Source organism: Mirounga leonina, unplaced genomic scaffold, assembly GCF_011800145.1.
Source record: "Mirounga leonina isolate KUSES-001 unplaced genomic scaffold, KU_Mleo_1.0 Mir_94, whole genome shotgun sequence".
Taxonomy (NCBI): Eukaryota; Metazoa; Chordata; class Mammalia; order Carnivora; family Phocidae; genus Mirounga; species Mirounga leonina.
Window position 1 is genome coordinate 9,024,322 of NW_023270855.1, and position 15,358 is coordinate 9,039,679.

Sequence of the window (15,358 nt, forward strand, 5' to 3'; positions counted from 1 at the left end):
CCAGGGTCCTTTTAAGGACCCGTGAAAATGTTTTAGTTTCTTTTAAAATGATGAGGAAAAAGGAATATGATCCAGCCTGTATTATATTCATCTTTATATCAAGTCAGTTGTAGAATATAATTTTTATTTTTCATTTTTTATTTATTTTTATTTATTTATTTGACAGAGAGAGACACAGCGAGAGAGGGAACACAAGCAGGGGGAGTGGGAGAGGGAGAAGCAGGCTTCCCGCGGAGCAGGGAGCCCGATGCGGGGCTCGATCCCAGGACCCTGGGATCCTGACCTGAGCTGAAGGCAGATGCTTAATGACTGAGCCACCCAGGCGCCCCTAGAATATAATTTTTAACTTTTTTTTAATGGAGGAAGGGACCCATGAAAGTCATAACACAATCCTGTATAGACCAAGCATAGCCCTCCTTTCTCCCTGTGATAATTTTACTTTGAAAAAATCATTATGTAGAGGTTTTCTTATGGGCTTCTATGTTTCCCTCTGGGACAGTCCTAGGCCCTGTTGGCCACCATTTTTGTCAGGAGAGCTGGTATGTAGTACTAAGGTGTGGTTTCTGGGAGCTGGTGAAAGAGCTGGTTTCAAGACTGATGGTGGGTTTGCACTTGCTAATGGCAGATATTCCAACTCAAAGTGACCTAAGCATTAAAGACCTCAGATCATGTACCTGAAAAATCCCAGGTTGGGCATAGCTTCAGGCATGGCTGGATCCAGCTTAGTTGATCTTGTCAGGAATTTGTCTCCATCTTCTGTTCTGCTTCCCTCTGTGTTGGCTTCATACTCAGGTAGGCTATCCCTGTGTGGTGTGGTCTTTGGCAGTTCTGGGCTTTCACTGTTCTTTTGTCCAAAGTCCCCATGGAAAAGAGCTTCCTTTTCATCATGGTTCCAAGAAAGCTCCTGGGATAGAGTCTCAGGACTGCCTGGATTCACACATCCCACCAAGAACCAATCACTGTGGCCCAAGAGGGAACCCATGGGTCAGGCCTGAGTCACAGGTATGGAAGAGCAAATCTAGGTGTGATGTTCATTCAGTTTTGCCAGAATCCTCAGAGGCTCAAGTCATCCCGAGCTGAGGAAAATGTCCTGCAGAGCCTTTGTTCGGGGATGTAAAGGCTGCCTCCTTCGGCTTGTTTGTAGCGATTTGGTTTTCTCTTTCCTTCTTTTCTGTCTCTTGCCCTATTACTTCCAGCTCTTCTCCTTCTCCCTTCTTGCCCTATCTGTTGCTTGCTTTATTTCCCTGTGTGTGTGTGTGTGTGTGTGTGTGTAGCTCCTTCTTGCTCTAGATCGTGCTCTCAGTCTCTCCTCTCCCATTGGGGGAAAACAGCTTGATTTTTCAGCATTCAGATTTGTTAAGACTGCTGCTGGTGGAGGCAGATGTGTGTCTGCAGGAGGGTGGGTCAGGTGCCCTCTGAGGACCCTCGCAGCCCACCTGCCTGGGGGCTGAGGTCACTGTGGGTCATCCTGCACATGCTGAGTTTCCCCACAGCTCCTCAGCCTGGGGGCTGGAAGGCTGCTGTGGGGCCCAGGACTGAGGAGGAGGAGGGACAGAGAGAACAGCTCTTGGTGGGTGCATGAGGAAACAGCCACAGGGCACACCCAGCAGGCTTCATCCCATCAAGGAAAACCCCTCATAAAATGCTGCCTCCCTCCTCTTGGAGTAGAGGCCTACAGTATCCCCAGAACAGGGTAAGTCAGAGCTTCTTGTCTGCTTCCCCAGAAGGTCCCTTCTCGATTGTTCCTTGTCAGGTTGCTGGTTTCTGAGCATGACAAAGACAGAAAGATCATCCCGGAAGGGCAACAAGCTGGCTTCAGGAGAGCCAGTTCCATGCTCCCTAAAGGTCCTCACTGTTTCCTGTGTGTTGGTGGTGGCTGCGGGGTCAGGAGCATTCATCGGAGGAAAATTAATTGCTTTTCCTAAATGTTTACCTACACGCCTGCTCCAATCAAAACAGTCATGGAAATACTGAGTTGCAGGAACAGTTGAGGAACACTAGACTCTGAGAAAGGAGACCTGGATTTGAAAGACAGGTAGAGACCTTCATGGCCCTGTGATCTTTGGGAAGCCATGTAACTTCAGACCTCAGTTTTCTTATCTGTAAAGTAAGAATGACAGCACCAAGAGAATTGTGGCCTAGGTTAAAATGAGGTGACCTATCTGAAGGAGCTTAGCCAGTGTCTGGGACAACTAGGTGGTAGGAAACATTACACTGTGTCTGCTAGAAACCCCCTAATTCTGATCAAGAGACTGAACCCGGGGATTTTTACGGATCTCACTGCTTATTGGCAGCCTAAACCTCCTGATACCTTTGTCTACTTTCCTCTAAGACATTTCATTTGGGGGATCATCAGTGTCTTTGTTTTTCTTGAAAATAGCCTTATGAACGGAGCCCAGTAAACTTCGAAGGTCAATTGGCCAGAAAACCACGACACCATGTCTTTGTAATAGATGGTTCGCCCAGTGAGTGACCATCCAAACTGGAGGAAAAACGTAGTTATCTGGCCTTTCCTTTCTCAACATATTCTGTACCTAGCTGATGCCTGCTGCCCTGCCTGGAGTCTGTTAGCACATCGTGGGTATATATCTGGAAAATTCACTTGTGCTTGCTCTTTGGTCTCCAAGATTTATAAAGAAACCATGGTTAGGCTAAGAACCCTTGATTGTCAGAACAATGCCAAGTGAAAACATTGAAGCAGACTGTCAATAGCAGCTTTATTAATTGGAAGCTAAATGAGGATCTAGGCTGCCAGGTCAGGAAACTACTAAAATCAGTAACAGAAACATGATCATGTAGTTACAATACGTCAGTTTCCAATTATAATTGCATCACCATTCTCTCACTGATATTTTCCCGAAATTCTCCCAGTGGCTTCCCACTCCTTGCCCATCATCTACATCTGGAAAGCCATTAAGCCATTAACTCTTTGGCTACATGAGGGGTCCATAAATGGGCTTTAGGAAGTCCATTGTGAGCAACATTTTGTTTCTGTTGGAATGCGTACCTCTGAGAAGAGTCCATAGTTTTCATCAGATTGTTCCAGGCATCTACCAGCAATCAGGGTAACATTTCTATTGGCCGGCAGTTCATGATATTTCCTTTAAGAAAAAAATGTCAAGCACACAGAAAAGTGGATGGAAATTGTACAGTCATGCCCATAAACCCACCACCTAATTTCTACATGTGTTAACATTTATTAAATATATTATATTAAATATAAATAAATTATATTTATTTTATTGTGTATCCATCATCTTACTTTAATACATTTTTTAAAAGATTTTATTTATTTATCTGACATGTACACAGAGAGAGAGAGTGCACAAGCAGGGGCTGTTCCTGTCCCTGTCCCCTGCATTGGGCTCCTTGCTCAGCGGGAAGTCTGCTTCTCCCTCTCCCTCTGTGCTCTCTCTCTCTCTCTTGCTCTTTCTCAAGTAAATAAGTAAAATATTTAATAAATAGATAAATAAAAGTAAAAAAACAAATAGCCAAATTTTAAAATGGGCAAAGGATCTGAAGAGATATTTCTCCAGGGAAGATATACAAATGACAAGCACATGAAAATATGCTCAGCATCATTAGTCATGAGAGAAATTCAAATTAAAACCTCAGTGAGATACCACTTCACACCCACTAGGATGGCTAGAATCAAAAAGTCAGATAATAACAAGTGTTGAGAAAGATCACATACTGCTGGTGGTAATATAAAATGGAACAGTCACTTCCTTTTTGTTTTTGTTTTTGTTTCTTAAAGATTTTATTTATTTATTTGACAGAGACACAGCGAGAGAGGGAACACAAGCAGGGGGAGTGGGAGAGGGAGAAGCAGGCTTCCCGCCAAGCAGGGAGCCCAATGCAGGGCTCGATCTCAGGACCCTGGGATCATGACCTGAGCCGAAGGCACACGCTTAACCGACTGAGCCCCCCAGGCACCCCTGTTTTTCTATTATTGAGTTGTAAGCATTCTTTATATATTCTAGATAAAAGTTTCTTATAAGATATATGATTTGCACACATGTTCTGTGTGCTTTTCACTTTCTTGATGGTGTACTTTGAAGCACAAAAGTTTTCTAATTTTGATGATATCCAGTTCATCTATTTTTTTGTTGTTGTTGCTCATGTTTTTGGTGTTATATCTGAGAATCCTTCAGCAAATCCAAAATCATGAAGATTTACCCTACATTTTCTTCCCAGAGCTTTAAGTTTTAGGTCTTATGTCTGGCAGTCCATTTTAAGTTAATTTTTGTATATGGTGTGAGGTAAGGGTCCAACTCCCTTCCTTCTTTGTGTGTGGCTATCCAGTCATCCCACCATCATTAGTTGGAATGATTATTCTTTCCCTCATTGAATGATCTTGGCTCCCTTATAAAAAATCAGTTGACCATAGATGTAGGGGGTTATTTCTGGACTTTCAGTTCTATTCCACTGAACTATATGTCTGACCTTGTGCCAGCACCACACTGTCTTGATTACTGTTGCTTTGTAGTAAGTTTGAAATCAGGAAGTGTGAGTCCTCTAATTTTGTTCTTCTTTTTCAAGATTTTTTTTTTTTTTTTTTGCTATTATGGGTTCTTTGCAATTCCATATGAATTTTAGAGTCAGCTTGTCAATTTCTACAGAGAAGTCAGCTAGCATTCTAATAGGGATTGTGCTGAATGTGTAGATCAATTTGGGAGTATTGCCATCTTAACAGTGTTAAGTCTTCTGATCCATGTGTGATACATCATTTCAACTCAGCCTCAGTTTCCTCATCTGTAAAATGAAGATAGTGCTACACGTGTTGTTGTGAGGATTAAATGTGATAATGTAAGTAGAACACTTAACACATAGAAAGCCTAATTTGTTCATGCAAATAATATGGAGTGCCAACTCATTCCAGCAACTGTTCTAGAAGGGGGAAAATAGTAGATTATAAAACAAAAATCCCTGTCCTAATGGACCTCACATTTTAGTAAGAAAGATAAAAAATAAACAAGTTTTCAAACTATAAGTGCACACACACACATGCACACACACACAAGTTCAGGTTGTGCTAAGTGCTATGAAGAAGAATAAAGCAAGAGAAAATGTTAGAGTGATTTGACAGCACTTTTGTAATCAAGGGTGGCCAAGTCCTTTGGCCTTGCTGAGGCAGAGACATTTGAGTACAGACCTGAATGAAATTAGGAAATGGCACACAAGTGTCAATAAATATTTGTTGAATGTGAATGAATGCAAACATCTGGGAGAACAGTATCCCAGGGAGAGGCAATAATAAGTGCAAAGGTCCTGTGGCAGGAAAAGGTTTGGAATGTTTTAAAAACATCAAGAAGGCTCTATGAATATTTATGTCAGAGTATTCAGGCGTAAAGTGTACTGATGTCTGCAACTTACTTTAAAATTCACTAAAAAATAAGATGGATAGATGGATGGATGGATAGATGTGTGATAAAGCTAATACAGTAAAATGTTAACAGTAGAATTTAGGTGACAGGTATATGCATGTTCACTTTCAACTTTACTTCTGTGTTTGAAAAATGTCAGAATACAGTGTTGGAAGAGAAACATTAAGAAGGTTAGTGAGGCCGTGAGGGAGGGACTGAGTGAGAGAGAGAGCAGTAGGGAGCGAAGCCCTGAGCACAGAGGGACCTCAGCAGCTGTGAGAAGACATTTGGGGTTGGCCCCAAGCACAGAGGGAAGCCTTCAGAGGGATTTCAACAAGAGAGTTGCATGATCTGATTATGATTTTAAAAGATCCCTCTGGCTGCCCTGAGGAGAAATGGCTCTACCAAACACACATGGAAGGGGGAGGCCTGGTAGAGGGACAGCGGCGGTCTGGACCAGGGCAGTGGCGGTGGAGGTGGTGAGATGGGTCTGATTCAGGGACACTTCAGAGGACTTGCTGATGGCAAAGATGTGTGATGCTCAAGAGGAAGGCTTTGGCCTGAGCAAGCGGGCAGACGGTTCTATTTCCTAAGATGGGGAAGACGAAAGAATTAAGTAAGTTTGGGGAGGGGTGTGGGGGATAGTGATAAGGGGGAGAATCACATATTCTATTTCAGGTACGATAAACCCAAATAAGAGACTTCCTAATAAATGGTGGCTACGATTACTCTTTCTACCACACACACTTATGTAATGGCGTCTGCAATCACACGTGCCATCTCTCAGCCTGCGGCTCAGCTCTGCTCCTCCTCTTTTCTTCTTTTCTTCCCCTTACATTTCCCATCCCTCCTCATCCCCCCACTCCCAACTCCAGACCACCCCCAGTGACTGTGGGAGGCTCTGGAGATGCGGAAGGCAGGACCTAGACACCCAGGCAGCAACTCCTTGATGGCTGGATGGACAGATACAAGATAATGCATAAAGAATGGAGCAATAGAGAGTCAGCATAGGGAAGGTAGCTGCAGGCTAGAGAGAGCAGGGGTCATTTTCATTACTCTTTTGTTCTATTAGAATTCAATGCATTTATTATTTTTATATATGTAAATATATACATAAATATATGTATTTTTCTAGTGTCGAACATCTTTGTGCTTGCTTTAAAGTATAAATACATTAATATTCACAGTCAGTTTTCTTTTTTTTTTTTTAAAGATTTTATTTATTTATTTGAGAGAGAGAGAATGAGAGAGAGAAAGCACATGAGAGGGGGGAGGGTCAGAGGGAGAAGCAGACTCCCCGCCGAGCAGGGAGCCCGATGCGGGACTCGATCCTGGGACTCCAGGATCATGACCTGAGCCGAAGGCAGTGGCTTAACCAACTGAGCCACCCAGGCGCCCCACAGTCAGTTTTCTACCAAGTGTGGGCATCTCTTAGGGTACAGCCTTAACACAGATTAAATAAATCATAGGCATTGCTCATCCCTGAGATGACTCCCCAAAAAGTCTCTTTCTAAACCTCACTAGGTATATGGCCTTGGGAAAACCACATAAATTAAAATAAATAAAACCACATGCATTATCTTTTAATCCTCCAAAATCAACTGAGGTGTACAGAGGTTATGTGACCTGCCTAGATTTCTTGTCTGGACCTACCCCATAGGGTAAAGCCACTAGAAATAATAATTGTAATCATGAGCACTACTATCAGCTGAAGACCTCATGTATATCTGTACTATGCTAAGGACTTTCATACATTATGGCTTTTAAAAATCTATTAAAGTCTAGGGCGCCTGGGTGGCTCAATTGGTTAAACAACTGCTTTCGGCTCAGGTCATGATCCTGGAGTCCCAGGATCAAGTCCTGCCTTGGGCTCCCTGCTCAGCGGGGAGTCTGCTTCTCCCTCTGACCTCTCCCCTCTCATGCTCTCTCTCTCTCTCATTCTCTCTCTCTCTAATAAATCTTTTAAAAAATCTATTAAAGTCTAGTATATTTCTTTTTTAATTGAGATATAATTGACATATAAAATGTTAGTTTCAGGTGGATAACATAACAATTCGATACTCGTATTGCAAAGTGATCACCACTGTGAGTCTAGGTAACATACATCCATACACTGAAGTTTGCATGTAGTCACCATTCATAGTTACAAATTTTCTTTTCTTGTGATGAAAACTTTTAAGATCTACTCTCTTAGCAACTTCCAATGCAATGCAGTATTACTAGCTATAGTCATCATGCTCTACATTCCATCACCAGAACATATTTATTTTAGAACTGGAAGTTTGTGCCTTTTGACCACCTTTACCCATTTTGCCCACTCCTTACCCCCTGCCTCTAGCAACCACCAGTCTGTTCTCTGTATCTGAGAGTTTGGTTTCTTTTCGTTTTTAGATTCCACGTATAAGCAAGATCATACAGTATTTGTCTTTCTCTGTCTGACTTATTTCACTTAGCATAATGCCCTCAAGGTCCATCCATGTTGCTTCAAATAGAAGATTTTCCTTCATTTTTATGGCTGAATAATACTCCACTGTATCTATATACCATGTATACACTGTATCTGTATACATTTTCTTCATCCATTTATCCATCTATCTTTTCAAGTTAGTGTTTTTGTTTCCTGTGGAGAAATACCCAGCAGTGGAATTATTGAACCATAAGGTAGTTCTATTTTTAATTTTTTGATGAACCTCCATACTGTTTTCCACAGTGGCTGCACCAGCTTGCATTCCCACCAACCGTGTAAGAGGGCTCCCTTTTCTCTACATCCTCACCAACTCCTGTTATTTCTTGTTGTTGTTGTTTTATAGTAGCCATTCTGACAGGTGTGAGGTGCTATCTCATGGTGGTTGTGATTTGCATCTCCCTGATGATGAGTGATAGTGAGCACTTTTTCATGTGTGTATTGGCCATCTGGATGTCTTCCCACATGCATTATCTTTTAATCCTCCAAAATCAACTGAGGTGTACAAAGGTTATGTGACCTGCCTGAGGTGATGGAGCTGGGCTGTAGGAGTGCCTCAGGGGCAAGAGCCCTAGCCTCATTGCTTAATCCAGTCAGGGCTTGTCACTAACCAGTGAAGAATAAAGGTTTGATTGGTAAATGTGTGTGTGCAAAGAGATAAGCTTGAGTTGTGACCCCAGTAAGAATTGTCTCTCCCCCCACATTGGGTCCATGGATGAATGTGTTATTCAGCTCAGGCTGCCAGAACAGAACTGGGTGGCTTAAACAACAGAAATTTATTTCCTCATAGCTCTGGAGGCTAGAAGTCCAAGATCAAGGTGCTGTCAGGGCTGGTTTCTGGTGAAGCGTCTCCTCCTGGCTTGTAGAAAGCTGCCTTCTCACTGTGTCCTCACACGACCTTTCCTCTGTGTACATTCACAGAGAAAAAGCGAGATCTCTGGTATCTCTTCCTCTTCATAGAGGGACCCCAGTCCTGTCAGATTAGGGCCCTACCCTAATTACTCACTTTAACCTCAATTACTCCTAAACACTCGTCTCCAAATACCATCACATTGGGAGTTAGGACTTAAGCATATGGATTTGGGAGTGGGGGGACACCATAACAGTCCATTACAATGAGCTCTGAAGAGTTCTGGAAGCCCTTAAAAATTGTGTACAGCATCTTTGCATGGATGGGAGTCCACATACACCCAAAAGATAAGAACCACTAAAAGTATTACAGGTAGACAAAGAGAGAAAGAGTTTATGGACAAATAGAAATGGAACTTGTATCGAGAGGTAGAAGAAAGAGAAATTTCTTAAGATATTATTTTAATTAGTGTTAGAAAGTGGAAAACAAGAGGGGTAGTGGAAAATAAGGATATGGTATGTCAGAAGTTAGATGGCCTGCCTGAGGCCGCAGCATGGGGAACAGATCTGAGCTAGAACCTGGTGTCCTGAGCCCCCAGCCCACCCTGTTTCCACCGGCCTGCTGTCTGTGCTGCCCCTGCAGAAGCCAAGGCCATCTGAGCAAGGCTCCTGGCTGCCATCCTACTCACTTCATGGCTGTTCTTTCCCTTGCTTTCCTTCTAGAAGTGGAGCAGATCGAGGCCATCGCCAAGTTTGACTACGTGGGGCGGTCCCCACGTGAGCTGTCCTTCAAGAAGGGGGCCTCGCTGCTTCTGTACCACCGCGCCTCAGAGGATTGGTGGGAGGGTCGTCACAATGGCGTGGACGGACTCATCCCACATCAGTACATAGTCGTACAGGACATGTGAGTGGGAATCCAGACCTTCTGTGAAGAATGCCATAATCGATTAGTGATGTCTTGAATGGGCACAGGAATAGAAGTGCTGGGCTATATGCGAACCATTTGCTCTCACTGGTATGATACGCTTGGTCTTTTGTAAGAATGGATTAAATCTAACTTCCCCTTAAATGGTGATCCACTTAACAAATAAGCAAACTGGTCATCCTTTAGCGCACACAGAGGTAGCATTTGGTGCCTTTGACTCACCATCCTGGTCCACCTGGCATTCATCACCTGCCCTGGTTCTCAGCATCCAGTGGATCTGGCCATATTTCTCTACCCTCCTGGGCCTTCCCTATACTCAGCGGCCAGCCCACCGTCCCCTTCACTGCCCACCAGTCTCTATCCCCCAGGTGGCTCGCTCAGAGGATGCACAGAAACAGTCATCCCCTCATTTCCAGTTAGCGGGATACTGTTATTTTTTTTAATATTGTTTTTTTTTTTAGAAAGAAAGGCCTGCATCCCAAATACCTAGCCCTACCCGAAGATCCAGAAAGTCTACACCTTCTCTTCTTTGAAAGCCACGCACTCCTTCTGAGTCAGGCTCAGGTGGAACTGATTTATCAAGGAAGCAACCACCATACTGGCTCCCAAGGGAAAGCATAAGCTTTGATGGCAGAGGAGATGGTGTGAAACCAGAGAAAAGGCCAAGGCCAGGCAGACAACAAGAGAAATGCCAGTGGAGGAACCTTGGCAGCCACCTCACAATTATCCAAAACCCTGGGTCGGGAGGGATGGAGGCATTTTTCTTCCTCCCTTGCTTAGCCCTAAACTGCTTCTCGGGACCCCGCATGGAGACTCAGCTCTCAGTGCTCAGCTTTTAGGCTCCTCCCCTCATTACTCCAGCACTCTCTCCAGCGTTTAGCTTGTCCTAGCTTGGAGCAGCCCGGGAGAGAAAAACCTAGAGGAGGGGAGAGGAGAAGGTAGGCCTGGGGCAGAGGGGGGGCTGGTCTCCCACCCGAGACAGTAACTTAGGAGAGAGCGAGCCAGTGGGCGTGTGTGTGATGCTAAGGTGCAGAGTGGGAAGTGCCTCATCCCGAGGATGGGCATAAGTTAACCATAAGGTGTGTGTGGATCCACCCTTCAGACAGGTCTCCAGGAGCCCTGCACATCCAGGGCTCTCTGGAGCAAAGCACTGCCGATTCACATCTGTCCTTCTCCCCAGGGATGATGCCTTCTCCGACAGCCTGAGCCAGAAGGCTGACAGCGAGGCCAGCAGTGGGCCACTGCTGGATGACAAGGCCTCCTCCAAAAACGACCTCCAGTCGCCCACGGAGCACATCTCGGATTACGGCTTTGGGGGGGTGATGGGCCGGTAGGAAATGCGGATTCATTTTTTCCTGCTAGTGCCATGCCCAGCTCTGTCTGATTTGGGAGAGGCAGGGGGGCAGAGGGGAGGGAGGGAGGCTATTGTAGCCCCTTGTTCCCTGCAGGATGTGATATCAGACACACTGGGGGATGGGGGGCTCCTGGCTGGAACTGGCCCCAGAATGCCAGGCATAAAAGGGTCCAGCTTGGAGTTGAGGTGTGGAGAAGGAAAAAAGACATATATTGGCAAATCAATGCTTTTTATGTAAAATAGTAATAATAAATGGGGAGAAAGAGAGAGTTATAAACTGACAAGTATTTTTCCTACCTCTCTCCAGTTCTTATACCTCCTCCCCATTTTCTGTTGAAGACCTAAGTTGTTATATTTAAAAATGTAAGGCTTACTACTCCCTGAAGTGCACTACACACAGAAATCTCACACCCACGCCTGTGGTGGGGGAAATTGACACTCGACTCCACCCACTGATTTGGTGGGAGCACATTTGCCAATTTCTTCCCTCCCGGTGTGTGGGCTGGGCTGTCATGTGACCTTCCTGCCAGGCAAGGAGCTGTGCTTGTCATTCTGCATGCCTGTATAGTCCAAAGAATGTGGTCGTTAAAAAAATTTAAGAAAAAGAAGAAAAGAGAAGTTGACAGTTTCTTGCTGCTTTCTTAATCAGATTCTCAAAATGTCATATTCTTCGTTTTTTTTGGCGGAGCGGTCATGGGATCAGCTTCCACATATGGGTACTTGGAGATAGAGCCAGAGATACAGTCGCAATAGGAACATATGTTTATGAATTTACTTTGGCAGAAGTTTCCGTGCCTCCTTTCAGTATATTCTGTTCAGTTCAGCTAACGGCTCAGGCAGTGTGATAGGTAAAGGAATTGGGGGCAAAATGGAAGTCTGGGGTAGATAGAAGACAAAGCCATGGTTCCTTGAATCCTAGGAGGGCCATATCTTCTCCTGCCTTGCTCTTCCTCTCCCTCTTCCCTCCCTCCTGTACTTTATTCTGGTTCTTTTCTTTCTCAATATTTCATACTTCTCTCCAACACCTATGCTTTGGTCCTGTTGGGGTACCCACAGGCAGTGCTTAGCTTGGCTGGTGGCTCTTGGATCTGAAGTGCTGCTGACCACGTTGAACTTAGCCCTTCAGTCACAGTCTGTTCCAACAGTCTGCCCCTTCTTCCCACCTCCTTGCCACTTCCAGCCTCCCCTCCCTTCAAATCTTGACCTCCCTAGGATGTAGCAAAATCACCTGCGGGTGGAGCCTTTTATCTTCAGAGTGCTTTCACACCCACCAAAGCTCCCTGGAAAGTGGGCAAGGAATATTATACCCACTTACCAGAAATGGGTCTGAAAGAGGACACAGGAAAGCCATCCCTCCTAATAGATACTCTAGTCCCCTTTTCACTCTGACAGAGCCTCCCTAAAGAGTGAAAGGTGGCCAGATGCATGGAAGGCATGTTGAGTGATGCAGTTTTTACTCCTGATGACTAGTTTTCCAAGATCTGGAAAAGCCCCATAGAAATAGCCCTTTGCTGAGAAGATTGGGGGTGGGTGACAACATGGGATGGTGTCCAGTTCCCCGGGACTCCCTCCTGTGCTTGCAGGGAGCTGGTGACTTTTTGGTACAGTCAAGCCTCAATGCTTCAGACCAATTAAGAAGCCCTTCAGAATCATGGAAATGCCTGAACCACATAAGAACATATCATGAGCCCAACTAACCATCACTAAAGCGTTCCCAGGTTGAAATTCTCCTACCCTTGACTTGACATGTAGACAAGATTCATTGTGTAATTAGTAGCACCACCGTCTGCAGTTTGGAAAGCAGAATGCTTCCGATTCCTTCGTTTGTGCAGATTAAACCGGCCCCTTGCCATGGAGTTACATGCTCAGCCTGTGCTTTCATTGAGCAATTGAGTTTGGCTGAATGAGGCTTTACTATACCTGTCTCTTAGACTAGTGTGTAGTGTGTGGCCTGGGGTTAGCTGATCCGTTCTGAGACTTGCCAGGGTTGACCTCTGCCCCATGCCCCCGCCCCCTGGCTCCTTTGCAGAGTGCGGTTACGATCTGACGGAGCGGCCATCCCCAGGCGCCGAAGCGGGGGCGACACCCACAGCCCACCCCGGGGCCTGGGCCCCAGCATAGACACGCCGCCCCGGGCCGCCGCCTGCCCCAGCAGCCCCCACAAAATCCCCCTCACCCGGGGGAGGATCGAGAGCCCTGAGAAGCGGAGGATGGCGACATTTGGGAGTGCTGGCAGCATCAACTACCCTGACAAGAAGGCTCTCTCGGAAGGGCACTCGATGAGGTCAACATGCGGCTCCACCAGGCACAGCAGCCTGGGGGACCACAAGTCCCTGGAGGCTGAGGCCCTGGCAGAAGTAAGGGCTAGTGGGAAGGCAGGCTGGGCCAGCTGAGAACCCCAGAGGGGCGGCCGGGTGGGAGCCTGCGGACTGGGGAGCCACTTTGCCCTTTACACCAGGCTCAAGGTTAAGCTAGAACCCAAGGCAGATAGCAAGCTGGCTTCCTGTCCCCCTGCTGGCCTCCCCATGGGAGCGGAAGCTGGGGGGGGGGGTGCAGCTGCTGGCTAGGGATTCTGTAAAAACCGAAGAACTCCAGTCTCCAGGGCGGAGGGGGGATGCCTGCCCTGGGGGCAGGCCGGATGAGAGGGATGTGGTCATGGCAGGTGTCTGTCTCCACAAGATGGCACAGTTGAGTTATTCATTCATTCATTCGTTCATTCATTCGTCTGATCATTCATTCATCTGTTCATTCATTCGTTCCTTTATTGACAAATATCGATTGATCCGCTGTTGTGTGCCAGTCACTGCACTAGGCTCTGACAGTACAGTGATGACCTAAAATGGCCCCAGACCCTGCCCCTGCCGTCCATCTTCCCTGAGCGCCTTTCTGCAGCGCCACTCTGCAGATTGCTGCATTACCTCTCAGACTAATGCAAGGCTCACGCCTAAACCACTCAGCTGCTCTTTCTCTGAGCTTTCTGTCTTTCTGGCTCACACTCTGCCAGGGTGGAGTGGTGGGGAGGGTGGTAGAGGGGTAATCATTGCCTTTATTTTTTACAGTTTTACCTTTCAGTTCATGCTGGAGCATTGCAGAGAGAGCAGTGAAGTCCACTGGGGACTTCATCTAAGCGGAACGGGAAATGGAAAGCAGGCATTATCACTGCCGGGCTGGGATATAGTAAAGATGGGGAGAGGATTGCCATCTCTCCGCTCATATAGAAGGTCCCCCAACAGCTAATCCTTTGGATAAAAGCACAAAAATCGCATTCTTAAAGTAGCTTGTGTTCTGGGCAAGGGATCAAATGTCATGAAGAAGCATAAAAGCTACTATTCACCGTTGACCAGACATCCCATAGTCTCTTAACAAAGCAAAAGGGATAGGCAGGGACCCTGCCTGTGCTAGATTGGAGCCTGTTGTGGGGGCTCAGGGCAGGCAGGAGGCCGCCTGTGGGCTGGGGAGGAGAGAGAGTAAAGGAGGCCACGGCTGCGGAAAGGGGCCGGCAGGACATCTCCAGGCTCCAACTGCATCAGCGTGACCAGACTTGCAGTTTTTCTGGGTTTGCCTCAGGGCAGAAAAGCAAATGTGTCTTAAGAGTGCTCACGGTCACTGGAGGTTGTGCACCACGCCTTCTAGTAGCGGTTTTAAGCAATATCCCCTGTTGTCCCCTCAGTGGCCGGGTCGCTTGGGCTGTGGCCTAGCTCAGCCTGAGAGGCTCCCTGTGCCCCATTTGTATGGAGGCATCCCTGTAATAGCTGTGTGAGCCAGGGGCTCTGGCTAAAGGGAGTGTGAAACCACTGCCTGGCAGTTCACAAAGCTCCATCACATCCATTATCTCATCCCATCTTCACCAGAGAAGCAAAGCATGGGGCAGAGGGCCTGAGACGTGTCCAAGGTTACACAGTCAGCAAATGGCAGAGGAGTCTTTCCACTGAAAAATCCAGGCCTTTTGCCATAGCCCAGGGCTCCTGGTTTGAATGCTGACTTCCAGCTGCAGCGCCCCCTTCCGGCTTGAGGAGGAACAGAAGCCCTGGGAAGGTGGAATGATGAGCCCCCACCCAGGCTGACCTGATGGGCCCCGCTGCTCCTGGGTCCTGGACTGCCTTAATGGCTCTCTCTGTCATCCAAAATGCTCTCATTACTGGTGAGCTCTTAATCTCCAGGAGTTGCATAGGCAAATGAGAGGTTTTGTTGCTTTTTAAAATTTACATTTTTTAAAAAGCAAACTTTTCTGATTACAATACAGAGAAGAAAGTGACAGTCGCATTTTTCTGGTGTGAACTTTGTGGACATTCTAATATATTCTAATATATAACCACCAAGGAATTTTTCTATGGGCAAGGATTTTTTTTTAACAATAATGGTGGAGTGCTTTGCAGGCTCAGTCAGAAGAACGTACAACT

At 46.2% G+C, this 15,358-nt stretch overlaps 1 protein-coding gene and 1 long non-coding RNA gene across 2 annotated transcripts in view; one reads left to right on the forward strand and one right to left on the reverse strand.

Annotated features, from left to right (window-relative positions):
• The window catches only part of SRGAP3 (SLIT-ROBO Rho GTPase activating protein 3), a 326,327-nt gene that overhangs the window by 309,180 nt on the left and 1,789 nt on the right, over positions 1 to 15,358 (forward strand). Inside the window, exons 26-28 of the mRNA XM_034997259.1 lie at positions 9,403 to 9,583; positions 10,785 to 10,934; positions 12,988 to 13,315. Coding sequence (XP_034853150.1) covers positions 9,403 to 9,583; positions 10,785 to 10,934; positions 12,988 to 13,315 — 659 coding nt within the window. The remainder of the gene's footprint in view (positions 1 to 9,402; positions 9,584 to 10,784; positions 10,935 to 12,987; positions 13,316 to 15,358) is intronic.
• The window catches only part of LOC118005366, a 19,607-nt gene continuing 6,175 nt past the window's right edge, over positions 1,927 to 15,358 (reverse strand). The window contains exons 2-3 of the long non-coding RNA XR_004677810.1: positions 3,008 to 3,101; positions 1,927 to 2,100 (exon numbers count right to left, since the gene is read on the reverse strand). This is a non-coding gene — a long non-coding RNA (uncharacterized LOC118005366). The remainder of the gene's footprint in view (positions 2,101 to 3,007; positions 3,102 to 15,358) is intronic.